The 12,888-nt window shown below is 35.0% G+C and overlaps 1 protein-coding gene across 1 annotated transcript in view; it reads left to right on the top strand.

Annotated features, from left to right (window-relative positions):
- The window catches only part of PRKAA2 (protein kinase AMP-activated catalytic subunit alpha 2), a 66,026-nt gene that overhangs the window by 49,075 nt on the left and 4,063 nt on the right, over positions 1-12,888 (top strand). Inside the window, exons 5-8 of the mRNA XM_017877266.1 lie at positions 982-1,069; positions 3,245-3,469; positions 10,525-11,029; positions 12,632-12,758. Of these exons, the coding sequence (XP_017732755.1) occupies positions 982-1,069; positions 3,245-3,469; positions 10,525-11,029; positions 12,632-12,758 (945 nt within the window). The remainder of the gene's footprint in view (positions 1-981; positions 1,070-3,244; positions 3,470-10,524; positions 11,030-12,631; positions 12,759-12,888) is intronic.

Raw genomic sequence — 12,888 nt, 5'->3', positions numbered from 1 at the left:
TTTTTTTTTTTTTTTTTTTTTTTTGAAGAGAGGGGAGGAGTTCCAAACTTCTTTGAAAATCTCATGAAAGTATGGGCACTTTCCCTGATGAATGCATATAAACCGAGGTACCTGAAAATTTGCTTGCAGTTGGAAAAAAGCCCTTCTGAATTGATCCACAAAGAGGTCCTTAGGGTAACATCTAATAACTTCATTAGAGAATAGTTTTTGTCAGAGGTAAAAGGCACATAAAATGTGATTTTTATACTCCAAACACTTTCTGGGATAAACGTATGTGGAAAGGATGCCTTAATAGGGTATTTGAGAAAAAGACTAGGAAATGAGAGATTAAAGAGAGAGATAGAAAGGTACCAGCTATTGTTGCCTATTTGTGGTCTATACCTTGTCTTTAATCTAAAAACTAGGAAATTGCTTTCTCTATTTCTCTTCCTTGTCTAAATCGTGAAACTTATTTAGTACTATAGCTCAACTAGATTTTTGGTTCAATAGATTATATTTTCTATGTTGAATTAAATATTTCTAAATTAGCTTTTGAAACATAATCTCTTCATGAGTTGGGGCCCATCTGGTTTCTAATTATAGAATTTAAAGAGGATTTTGCAAAAAAGTAGTAGTCTGTATTTTATTCTCTTGACTATGGAAAAGGTAAATAATATTTTGATGTTTTCATGTTTGGGAAAGTCAATATGCTTCAGAATAACCTCATTTGTGATGGGAATCAACATTTTTATTTAGAAAGGAAATTTAGTTTCACTCATACATGTGATGTGCTTTAGTTTTTTGTTACAGTGTAAGCACTCTGAGATGGTCTCTTTCCAGTTAAATGCTTTCCACTGCCTTTTTTTTTTTCTTTTTTTTTTTAGCACTAAAAAAAACAATGAGGTATGCAGGATCAAGGACTTGAAATTTTGCTCATATTTATATGACTTTATCTACTTTTAAAAATATCTAGCACCAGGTAAACATTACTTTTATTTTTAGGATTATCTAATATGATGTCAGATGGTGAGTTTCTGAGAACTAGTTGCGGATCTCCAAATTATGCAGCACCTGAAGTCATCTCAGGCAGGTAATAATCAGTGAAGCATAAGCTTTTTGTAATCTTGAGGTCATTTTGATAACATTTAATTATAATATATTCTCTATGGAAGGTAAGATTTTAACATGGTAGAAATGGATTGTTCATTTATTTTTCCATTGTTAAAGGGATAATGGTTATATTTAAAATGTTAAACATTTCATTTAGATGTCATTATATACTTACGAAGTTTTCCCCATTAGAAAAATAATTGAAGTGGATCCTGATTTAACATATCTTTCATTTTACAAAAGTGCAGATAAGAGAGTAACAATTTGCTAAATTTAAGCTAGTGTCATTATTTATTTATTAGATATAGTTCTTTAATAATACCTTGCATATTTTCCGATGTATATAGAGCATTGTTTTATATTTTGTCTTTGGAAGAATGAGATTTTGGGGGACAATATTGTTTCATGAAATTAAACTACAAGTAGAGATTGTGTAGTTACTCGTGTAAGTTTTTCATTGGTACATTATAAAAATATTTATACAGATTGCAATGGTAAATTCAAGTCTTTCTACAGTGATCAACGTGTGATTTTGAAAGTTAACTGAATCCTATGAGAGAAAATATGGTAAGAGTATTATTGCAAATAGCAGATACAGGATTATCTTAGTCCATGTGGGCTGCTATAAGAAAGATACAATAAAGTCGATGGCTTATAAACAACAGAAACTTACTTCTCACAGTTCTGAAGTCTGGGAAGTCCAAGATCAGGGTGCCAGCAGGTCTGGTGAGGGTCTGCTTCCTAATAGACTACCGATGTTCACTGTAACTTCACATGGAGAAAGGGACGCGGAATCTCTCTGGGGTCGCTCTTATAAGGGCACTGATCCCATTCATGAGAACTCTGCACTAGTGACCTAATCATCCTCCTAAAGTCCCCACCTCCTAATACTATCTCCTTGGGGGTTAGAATTTCAACACATGAATTTTAGGAGGACATAAGCATTCAGTCTATTGCAAGGAGTTTGAAGAATACAGCAAATATTTCCACTGTGGCTGCTAGATTTATACGCACATGTGGCATTCATACCATTTCTTTTGGAAAACAATCACCATTTTTTATATAAACAGATTATATTCTTTTCATTAGAATAGTAGAGATTTACTTCGTTACCACAGACCCAGGTTTGAGTATGGTAATATGCTATCATGGGAATTGTAATGCTGTCGAAATGTAAGAGAAAAAAGGAATAATACTATAAGCATAGGTTATCTGGATCAAAGCTGATTTTAGTCATATGAGCTAGGAGGTGATGAGAATGGAAGTGGTAAGTACTCAGGATAATGTGATACGGATACTGTCTACACAGTACTAATTAAGTACTTTAATGTTTTAAATCTCTCTCTCTCTCTATATATATAGATATATACACACACACACACATACACACACACACACATATATATATATATATATATATATATTTTTTTTTGAGACAGAGTCTTGTTCTGTCGCCTAAGCTAGAGTGCAGTGGCACAATCTCAACTCACTCTACCACCTCCTGGACTCAGGTGATCTCCCACCTCAGCCTTCTGAGTAGCTGGGACTGAGGTGTACACCACCATCCCTGGCTATTTTTTGTATTTTTAGTAGAAACAGCGTTTCACCGTGTTGCCCAGGCTGGCCTCAAACTTGTAGCCTCAAGCAATCCACCCACCTCAGCCTCTCGAAGTGCTAGGATTACAGGCGTGAGCTACCGTGACCGACCTTAAATATTCTTTAAAGGTGTGCTGGGGTAAAAATTCTATTAAGTGTGTATATTATGTGTATATTTTCTTTCTTGTAATAGTTCTTTGGGAAAAAGACTTAACCTGTACACTATAGTATTTTTTCAAGTTCATGGCCATCTACTTTGTTCCCCTCAAAAATCAACCACAGAAAGTATTATATTTTTTAATTAGTATGTTTCAGTTAAATGAATTTGTGACAAATAAAAATACCCTATTCACTGGCAGACTTGAATAGTAGTTGGCTAGCCCCCTTACTCTCTTTGGGGAACAAACATTGAATACTGGGGAGCGGCCGTGGACTTCATTAAAGACCTTGGAAATGAATATGTACTGAATGTAGACTACCTATATATAGAAGTAGGGTACATAGAGAGGGAAAAAGTGATACTTGCATTTCAGGTTTGTGTCGTCATCTTTTTTCGTAGATTGTACGCAGGTCCTGAAGTTGACATATGGAGCTGTGGTGTTATCTTGTATGCTCTTCTTTGTGGCACCCTCCCATTTGATGATGAGCATGTACCTACATTATTTAAGAAGATCCGAGGCGGTGTCTTTTATATCCCAGAATATCTCAATCGTTCTGTCGCCACTCTCCTGATGCATATGCTGCAGGTTGATCCACTAAAACGAGCAACTATCAAAGACATAAGGTGATTATTCTTTTTGTTTCTGTTCTGCATATTTTCTCATAAGAATAATAATAATGTTAATTGAATGATTCTCCCAAAGTCTCATTTCCTGCCCTCACCACCTCACCCCTAGTACCAGTGCTTCAGCCACATTGAACTTGTCCTTGTTTCTCAAACCTAACATAGATTTTATGCCTTCATGTCTTTGTTCATATTATTCACTTTGCCTTGATGCCTTTTCCGTTTTCTTTTTTTGACCTGCTAGAATTCCATTCATCCATTAAAGTTCATGCCACCCGTTTTGTGGATTTCCACAGGTGCTTCCGTTTCTGTTTTATCAACATTTTGTTAATGCTTTTATTATTTAATTCTCATCCAGTATTTAGTTATTTCTCAGTGTGTCTTTTTTCTCTCTTAAATTATGATACCAGGGTAGACAGTGTGTCTTATTCATCTTTGACTGTAGAATGCTAAAAGGCCTGGAAAGATGGTATGCTTAGAAAGTGTCTGAAGAAATTTCAAATGGAGAAATAGGGTGAGATTTATGTATTTTACATATGGTTAAAGACATAAAGCATGAAAAGTTTTGCTAAGTATTTTAATTCAATGGCTGCTAACTGGCTTACTGTGAAGGCTTTTGTGTCACGTGAGAAACTTTGGAAAGTGCCATTGCTGATGCGCCTATGAATATGACCTTTGTGTATCAGACACCTGTGTCTCATAGTAGCAAGATGATTCATTGCATTCTGCCTATGACTTATCAAGGCATGTTTCTTAGAGGTTTTTTGTTCTTACCTAAGATTTCATCCATGTTTGTTTACAAACATGTTCTTTTGACATCTTTCCAGAACTCTTCCCCTTTTCTTCATTAGCCAGCAAAGACTTTTTTTTTTTTTTTTTTTTTTTTTTTTTTTTTTTTTTGGCAGGGTCTCACTCTCACTGTAGCCTCAACCTCCCAGGCTGAGGTGATCCTCCCTCCTCAGCCTCCTGAGTAGCTGGGACTACAGGCACGAGCCACCACACTCAGCTAATTTTTATTTTATTTTTTTGTATTTTTAGTAGAAACGGAGTTTTGCCATGTTCCTCAGGCTGGTCTTGAACTTCTGGGCTCAAGTGATCCACCCACCTTGCCTTCCCAAAATGCTGGAATTACAGGTGTGAGTCATTGCACCCAGTCCCAGAAAAGACTCTTTTGAGACCTCTGACCTTTGAAATATTTAAATGATGGCTGAGATAGCTGTTTATGTGACTGCTGCTGATTTCATGCAGGCAAGGACTGATGATTCTTTTTGCAATTATGTATCATTTTCTTTTCCCAGCCTTTCCCAGTGTTCCAAACCCCATGCATAACAATGTAAAAGTGTAAATTAGCCACCAGATTTAATTATGAAAATGAACTTAGCAGGGAAAAAGCCCTTTGTCTTTATAGTTCTTTAGCATATATACTTCTGTTAATTGACTTTTTCTTAGAAAATCAGACATGCTGATATATTTGCAGCTGCTTGTGTCAGCATATACGTTTAGAATAATAATGGGCTGGGTGCAGTGGCTCATGCCTGTAATCCCAGCACTTTGCGAGGCTGAGATGGGAAGACTGCTTGAGCCCAGAAGGTCAAGACCAGCCTGGTCAACATAGTGAGAGCCCATCTATATTAAAAATTTTTTTTATTAAAAAAAAAGTGGTAATAATACTGATTTGTTGCTTTAAAACAGATGTTTGCATATTTATAGACTTCAGAAGAAAAATGTAAATATATTTACTGGGAAGAGTAATTTGTACATAGGTAGATGGCATGAAAGTATCATTCATCTCTGTACTTTAATATGATAACTTGAATCTATAGTTTTCATCTTTTTTTGCTTATACATATATTTACTTACTTATCTATATTCCGTTTTTTAATGTTTGGGAATTCTTTCCATTGTTTTAATTTTTTTTTTTTTTTTTTTTTTTAAGAGATGGGGTCTTGCTATGTTGACCAGGCTGGTCTTGAACTCCTGGCCTAAAGCGGTTTTCCCATCTCAGCCTCCCAAAGTGCTAGGATTACAGGCATGAGCCACCACACCTGGCCAATGTTTGGGAGTTATTGATTTGATGAACTATAGTTCAATAGGGAAAAGAATTACTAATTATTGAAGAATTACACAATACCAAGCATTTTGCTTTATGGCTTGACTTACATTATTGCGTTAACTTTTCATAGATAGATAGAAACCATTTTATAAACCATGAAACTGAAGCTCAGAAAGGTTATATCATGATTTATGTATCTGTTTGCCCCTATTAAATTATGCATTACTTTAAATTAGGGACCGATTATTAATTCATAGCAAAATGCACAAGATCTAACACATATTAAATGTTGAGTAAATCTGTGTTTGTTGAAAGTTACACAGCTAATAAGAAGCACAACTGGGGCTCAACTTGGAACTTAACCTGAATTCAAAACCTGTGCTATTTCCACTATTCCAAATTGTTACATCTGTTTGGTGATATCCATCCTTCTTTCAATCTATCATGTTTTATTTATCTCTTATGCTACTACATACTTACTGTCTCAATATTATTTTTGTACATCTACTATTTTCTTGTAAGATAGCCATTGGAAGTTCGAAAATATATCTTCATATTTATTTGCTTATTTAACCATTTTCGCTTTTATTCATTCAACAAATATTTATTTCACATCTGTTCTGTGCAAGGTCTTGTGCTAGGTGCTGGGAATATAGTGGTAAACAAGATAGATATTATCTTCATGGAAAGCACAACTTTGTGTTCTCCAGCTATCTTAAGCTTAGTAATAGTATTAATGTTATCATAGTTAAAGTGGGAGGTCTGAAGTTCAACTGAGCACAAATCCCAGTGCATCTGTTTGTTAGCTATGTGCAACTTAGTTACTTCCCACGTATATTAGAATTTTGGGGAAAGCAGTCATAGATCAAAACGTGAAATTGTCATTTAAGTAGGTCTAAAAATGATTGAATATCAGAAACTGCAAATATTCAACTTAATATAATTAAAGCTTTTAGAACAATGTCTAGAACATATTAGCTATTAATATTATTTTTGAGGGAATATTTGAAAACCTGTTAGCTGCACTTAAAGAAATTTGGGCATATCATGAGGTTTCTAAAAGTTGATAGTCTTTATAATCTAACCTTAAGTCATATATCAATTTCAGGTATCAGGTAGCAGTGATAGAAATACATAATTTCTGATGGCTGTATAATAGCCTATGTGAAGTGAATTGCTTTTGTCTCAGATGAACCTTCATAAGCATCCTAGTTACTGGTCACTTTGGTAGAGTTAGTTCAGAAAACGACTCTTGAAAATCAAAAGCTAGAAGGATGGTTTTTAAAATTGACAGTTATTATGAGAAATTGTGGCATTTGACTAAATTAATGAAATGGAAATCAAATTTAGATTGTTTCTTTATTGTTTTTTAAAATTAAATATAATTCACATATCATAAATTTATCCCTTTAGATTGTATAATTCACTGGCTTTTCATATATTCACAAAGTTCCACAATCATTACGGCCATCTAATTCCAGAACTTTTTTTTATTATCCCTGAAAGAAACTATACACACTGATAGTCACTCCCCATTTCCCCTTCCTTCTATCCCCTGGCAACCACTAATCTACCTTCTGTCTTTATGCCTGTTCTGAACATTTCATATAAATGGAATCATACAGTATGTGGTCTTTTGTATCTGACGTCTGTCATTTAGCATAATGTTTACAAAGTACTTTCCTACTGTAGCATGTATTAGTACTTCATTTTTTTTGCTTGAAAAATATTGCAGTGTATGAATGTACTACATTTTATTTATGCATTCGTTGATGAAGATTGAATTGTTTCTAATTTGTGGCTTTTATGACTACTGTTTCTATGAACATTTACATACACAGTTTGTATGGCTATGCTTTCATTTCTCTTGGGTGTGTATACTTAGAGTTTATAATCGTTCTATGTTGTTACTGCTGCTCTTGTTTGTTCATTTAGTGATTTTCTGATCTGATTCTGTAAAATCTGTATCCTTTTTTATATATGGCTACTGAAATCTCTCTTTGGTTCGCTTAATGATCAGCTAATGATTAGATACAAATTTCCTTAAATGCCGTGATCTAATAAGTCTCCCATCCTTTGCTGATGGGCTCTGTGTGATGTTGGGGTATATCCTCAAGTGCTCAGTTGTAACTCTGCCTTAGCCTTCACTTCCTGCTTGTGCAGAGCCTCAAAATCTGCCAATGATGAGAAATTATGGCCGTTTCAGTTTTTTCTCAGGCAAGCACACAACCCTGCATTTGTTTCTGCCCTTTCTGAGTCCCAGCAATATATCAGAGCTTTCCAAAGACCCCTCTGGAAATGGTATTTCCTAATGTTTCCTTTTAAGTGTCTTGGGCAGCTTTTTGTTTACCCAACTTTCACTGCTGCTTCAGGTAATTGGGGTGTTAGACAGTTGCCATTGATTTTTTTTTTTCTTTTTTAACAAATGCCCTGGGGAGAAGGCTGTTTGCAGGAGTAAGCTGTGAGTCAGGTCATGTAAAAACCAGGCTTGTGAGTGGAGGTTCCTAGAGAACTGCTAGACATGTAAAATAATGACAGTTCTCTCATGGTAAGATTTTCAGGGAGCTCTAAACTATTCTGCTCCTCTGTTCTCCCTACCCCAATGCCCCAATGGTTATTAAGCTCCTTGTTTTCTCAGCTCTGTGATTATGAGGCTCTTGGTTTTCAAGGCTGCCATGGAGCTGGACAAAGGGAAATGGATATAGGACAACTTAAAAAGCCACAAATCTCACCTTTCTTACTGAGATTTAGCCATTTTTATTGAATAAACCGTCTTCAGATTGTTGCAAGCCTTTGGTGAATTTCCAAAGTTGATTTTCACAGTTTTTGCTGGTATTTTATTGTTTTATGGAATAATAGATTTTTGGAGTTTATTTTGAAAGTGTCTAACTTTTCTATTTGTCATTGATATTTACAAAATATTAGACAGGTAACTTTTTTTTGTCTTCTTTTACTTCTTTTGTAGCTGGGTGTGGTGGTGCGCACCTGTAATCTCAGGTACTCAGGAGGTTGAGACAGGAGACTCACTTGAACCTGGGAGGCAGAGATTGCAGTGAACCAAGATTGAGCCACTGCACTCCAGCCTGAGTGACATAGCGAGACTCTGTCTCAAAAAATATATATACATAGAGAGAGAGGAAAGATCTATCTCAAGTTATTTTTATTGCTGAACATTAATAGGGGCTTAATATTATTATATAGCCAATAAACACATGAATGAATTAATTTTGTGTTCATACTTTATTTATCATAGATGCAGAATTTATTGAGCATTTACTCTTTACTAGGTAGGAGGGTAGAGCTAAATAAGGTATGGTCACTATTTCAAGAAGCTATCAGTTTACTGGGCAAGATTAAGAAAAAAAATCAACAACTAGAAGAATGTGTTGTGATAGAAAAATCTGGTAGCTGTAGAATTTTTATCTTTGTACATATCCTCAGGTCCTGACACACCATTATTTCCTACTTGGACTATTGCAACTAGCTTCACCATCATCATTTTTATCTTTTCAATTTATTTTCTATACCACAAACAAAATGATCTTTACAGAATGATAATTAGGTTTTGTTACCCTGTCTCTTTAAAATCCTTCAATGATTTTCATCAACCACCAGTTCAAATCATGAGATTTCCTTTTCATAGCCTACAATTCTTAGAAATATCTGATTTCATTTGGCACTCCATCTCACAGCTCATTCTGCTTTCATGATATTGAGCTCATTCCAGTTCCTAGAGCACAGCACAACTCTTTTTTGTCTCATGGTGTTTGCACATATTGTTTCTTTTGCTGGGAATATCTGTTCTGCAACTCTTTGCCTAACTGACTTCAGATCATTCTAGTGACTGCTTAAATATTACTCAGAGTGGCTTCCCTGATCACCTACCTCTCGTTCTAAATTATATACTCTCATTTTACTCTATGCAATTTCTTTTGCAATCTTTATCACAGGATTTGCATATTTGTATGTTTGTAACTATATTTTATGTATATTTGTTTAATCTCTATTCAGCTAAAATATAATCTTTGTGAGGAATTTCTTTTTATCCATAGTATGTCCTCAGTAAATATTCAAAAATAAATTAATCAGTGAATAGAAGACATTCAGTCAAAATATGTTTTCATCTGAACTTATGGGATGCCCAAATCTACCAGGTAGTAATGCCTGAACAATCTCGAAGGAGTAGTTTGTGTTAGATGAAAATGGTTTGATATTCTAGGATAACAATAGTAACATCAAGCGCAAAGGCCCAGAAGTGTGGGAAAATAAGGCTTAGGAGAGCAGTTCTCAAAATTTTGATTTTAAAATCTTGTAACTCTTAAAACTTATTGAAGACCTCAAGGGGGATTTTTAAAAATGCAGGTTATATCCGTCAATATTTACTGTATTAGAATTAAAACTGAGAAATGAAGAAAATATTTAATTTACTTAAAAATATCTATAAACCCACTACATGTTAAATGATACATCTTTCATGAAAAATAACCATATTTTCCAAAAAAAATTGTGAGAAGAATGACTTTATATCAAAGACAGCTAGGTTCTCATACCTTCTTCATTCAATCTGTTGCATTATTTTGTATTAGTTGAAGTGTGTAAAGAAGGTCTGACCTCACTCAGATAAGTGGTTGGAAAAGAAAAAAAGTGTATTTATTATTAACACCAACTTTATCAGAAAGTCTTTAAGTAATGAGAAGCTGTGAAACTCATACAAATCATACAAAAGTTTTGCTTGAAAGCTTGAATTTTATCATTAGCAACAAATATTGCTGATTGTTTTTTCATTTTTGAGAAAATGTCGGCCAAATGACAAATCTTAATAACCATAGTTATTCAGGGATAGTGGGTAATTAACTTGCTTAGGATCACATAGCTAGTAAGTGGCAGAGCTAGGTCTAGAGACCAGATCTTTTGATTATATTCTATTATATTGCCCTATGTCTAAATTATTTGGACTTGCCAAAGCGTGTCTTACAATAGTGTATTGTGGTGTTTTTCCTAGAGAGCATGAATGGTTTAAACAAGATTTGCCCAGTTACTTATTTCCTGAAGACCCTTCCTATGATGCTAACGTCATTGATGATGAGGCTGTGAAAGAAGTGTGTGAAAAATTTGAATGTACAGAATCAGAAGTAATGAACAGTTTATATAGTGGTGACCCTCAAGACCAGCTTGCAGTGGCTTATCATCTTATCATTGACAATCGGAGAATAATGAACCAAGCCAGTGAGTTCTACCTCGCCTCTAGTCCTCCGTCTGGTTCTTTTATGGATGATAGTGCCATGCATATTCCCCCAGGCCTGAAACCTCATCCAGAAAGGATGCCACCTCTTATAGCAGACAGCCCCAAAGCAAGATGTCCGTTGGATGCACTGAATACGACTAAGCCCAAATCTTTAGCCGTGAAAAAAGCCAAGTGGCATCTTGGGATCCGAAGTCAGAGCAAACCATATGACATTATGGCTGAAGTTTACCGAGCTATGAAGCAGCTGGATTTTGAATGGAAGGTAGGAAATTATAATGTAATAAGATCATTTGTAGAAGCCATTTTACTATATTGTAAGCTGCTCTGAGCTCCTGAGTTGAGTATTAAGCCCATCTTTTTCTAATAACATGCCATGCACATTAAAAACAAAACAACCTCTGTAAGGATGAAAAGTGGTTGATACTGGGAACCAACATATTTTGAATTATAGCAGTGTTCTTAGTCAAGAAAAAAGTAATCAACTAGAAACCTGAGAAAATAGCTTATCGGTTTCAGCATACATCATAGCAATGAAAAATCATGAGTGTCTTCAAAGATAGTATGTTTTTACTTTCTCTTTTTTTTAGGGAGGTTTTTTTTTCTTTTCTTTTTAGGGAACAGAGGCAGGTGGTTGTAATAGCTAGTGGTCAGTACAGATTATATCAGGACATATTTATTCAGTCAATTAACACTTTTCTCCAAGTTGTGATATTCTCTCTTATTTGGCTAGTGCTTTTAATACTTATAGTATATTTTCCTTACTCTCAGGCCACAGTTTGCTTTTCTTCAAAATTAGTGCTCAATTTCATTTCAGTTCTATTTGAATATATGTGTGGGGAGGGGCATTTTTTCTTTTCGGATATGCCTTTCACTGTTTTTCTTGAGGATTGTGAACTTTTAAAGGAATAAGAAAAATGTGCAAACTTACCACATAAATATGCATTTGACATGTTCACATAAATCAGTCATTTTCATTTTATTATCTGTACATGAAATGAATATTTTCTTAAAATCATTTAAAAAACAGATCTCTTTGTTTTGAAGCAGTCGTATTTAGTTAAAAAAGAAATGTTAACATTTTAAAATTCTATACTGAAACATTTTTGAAACTAGTACCACAGATGTTTTGAAAATCCAGAACCTTCAATGCAGTGTTTGTTTGTTTGTTTGTTTGTTTTGTTGTTGTTTGTTTTTTGAGACAGAGTCTCACTCTGTTGCCCAGGCTGGAGTGCAGTGGTGTGATCTTGGCTCACTGCAACCCAGGGTCAGGCTATCCTCTCACCTCAGCCTCCCTCGTAGCTGGGACTACAGGCGCCTGCCACCACACTCGGCTGATTTTTTTTTGTATGTTTTTGTAGAGATGGGGTTTCACCATGTTGCCCAGGCTGGTCTCAAGCTCCTGGGCTCAGGCAGTCCACCCACCTTGGCCTCCCAAAGTGTTGGGATTACAGGCATGAGCCACCGTGCCTGGTCCTCTTTGTTCCTTCTACTCCACAATCATCCATGAACATGTTCAAGCAGAGACTGGGCAACCAAATTATAATTGATGTTTTAGAGTTGATGCTTATCTAGAGTGAAAGCTAGACCCGATGTAATCTCTGGGTTCTCTTTAACTTTTCCTTTTATCTTTCACTTTTTTCTTCAGTACCCCAAATTTATTCAAGTAGCTTTTCCTTTAAATCTTAATTGCCATACAGTACTGCTAGTGGGGATTAAATAAATACTAAAGTAAACTACCAGTAATATAAAAAAATTATTCAGATATTCCTTTCCTACCTCACCCCTATTAATTACTTGTTTTGACCTTTTTTTGCATAAAAGGGAGATACTTTGTAGTTGGTTATTTTATTGATTTTCACTTTAGGTAGTGAATGCATACCATCTTCGTGTAAGAAGAAAAAATCCAGTGACTGGCAATTACGTGAAAATGAGCTTACAACTTTACCTGGTTGATAACAGGAGCTATCTTTTGGACTTTAAAAGCATTGATGGTAAGGAAGCTATGCATGCATGAGCTCTGAGAAGATAAAACTTGGCACTAGTTGACCAGATGTTAAAATCATCTCGAAGACATCCGGTGGGTAGGTCATGCACTGGTTTTTAAGTAATCTTAGACTTAAC

Source organism: Rhinopithecus bieti, unplaced genomic scaffold (genome assembly GCF_001698545.2).
Source record: "Rhinopithecus bieti isolate Rb0 unplaced genomic scaffold, ASM169854v2 scaffold_6380, whole genome shotgun sequence".
NCBI lineage: Eukaryota > Metazoa > Chordata > Mammalia > Primates > Cercopithecidae > Rhinopithecus > Rhinopithecus bieti.
The sequence above is the reverse complement of the archived record's forward strand: the minus strand, read 5'-3'. Positions and strand labels throughout refer to the sequence as shown.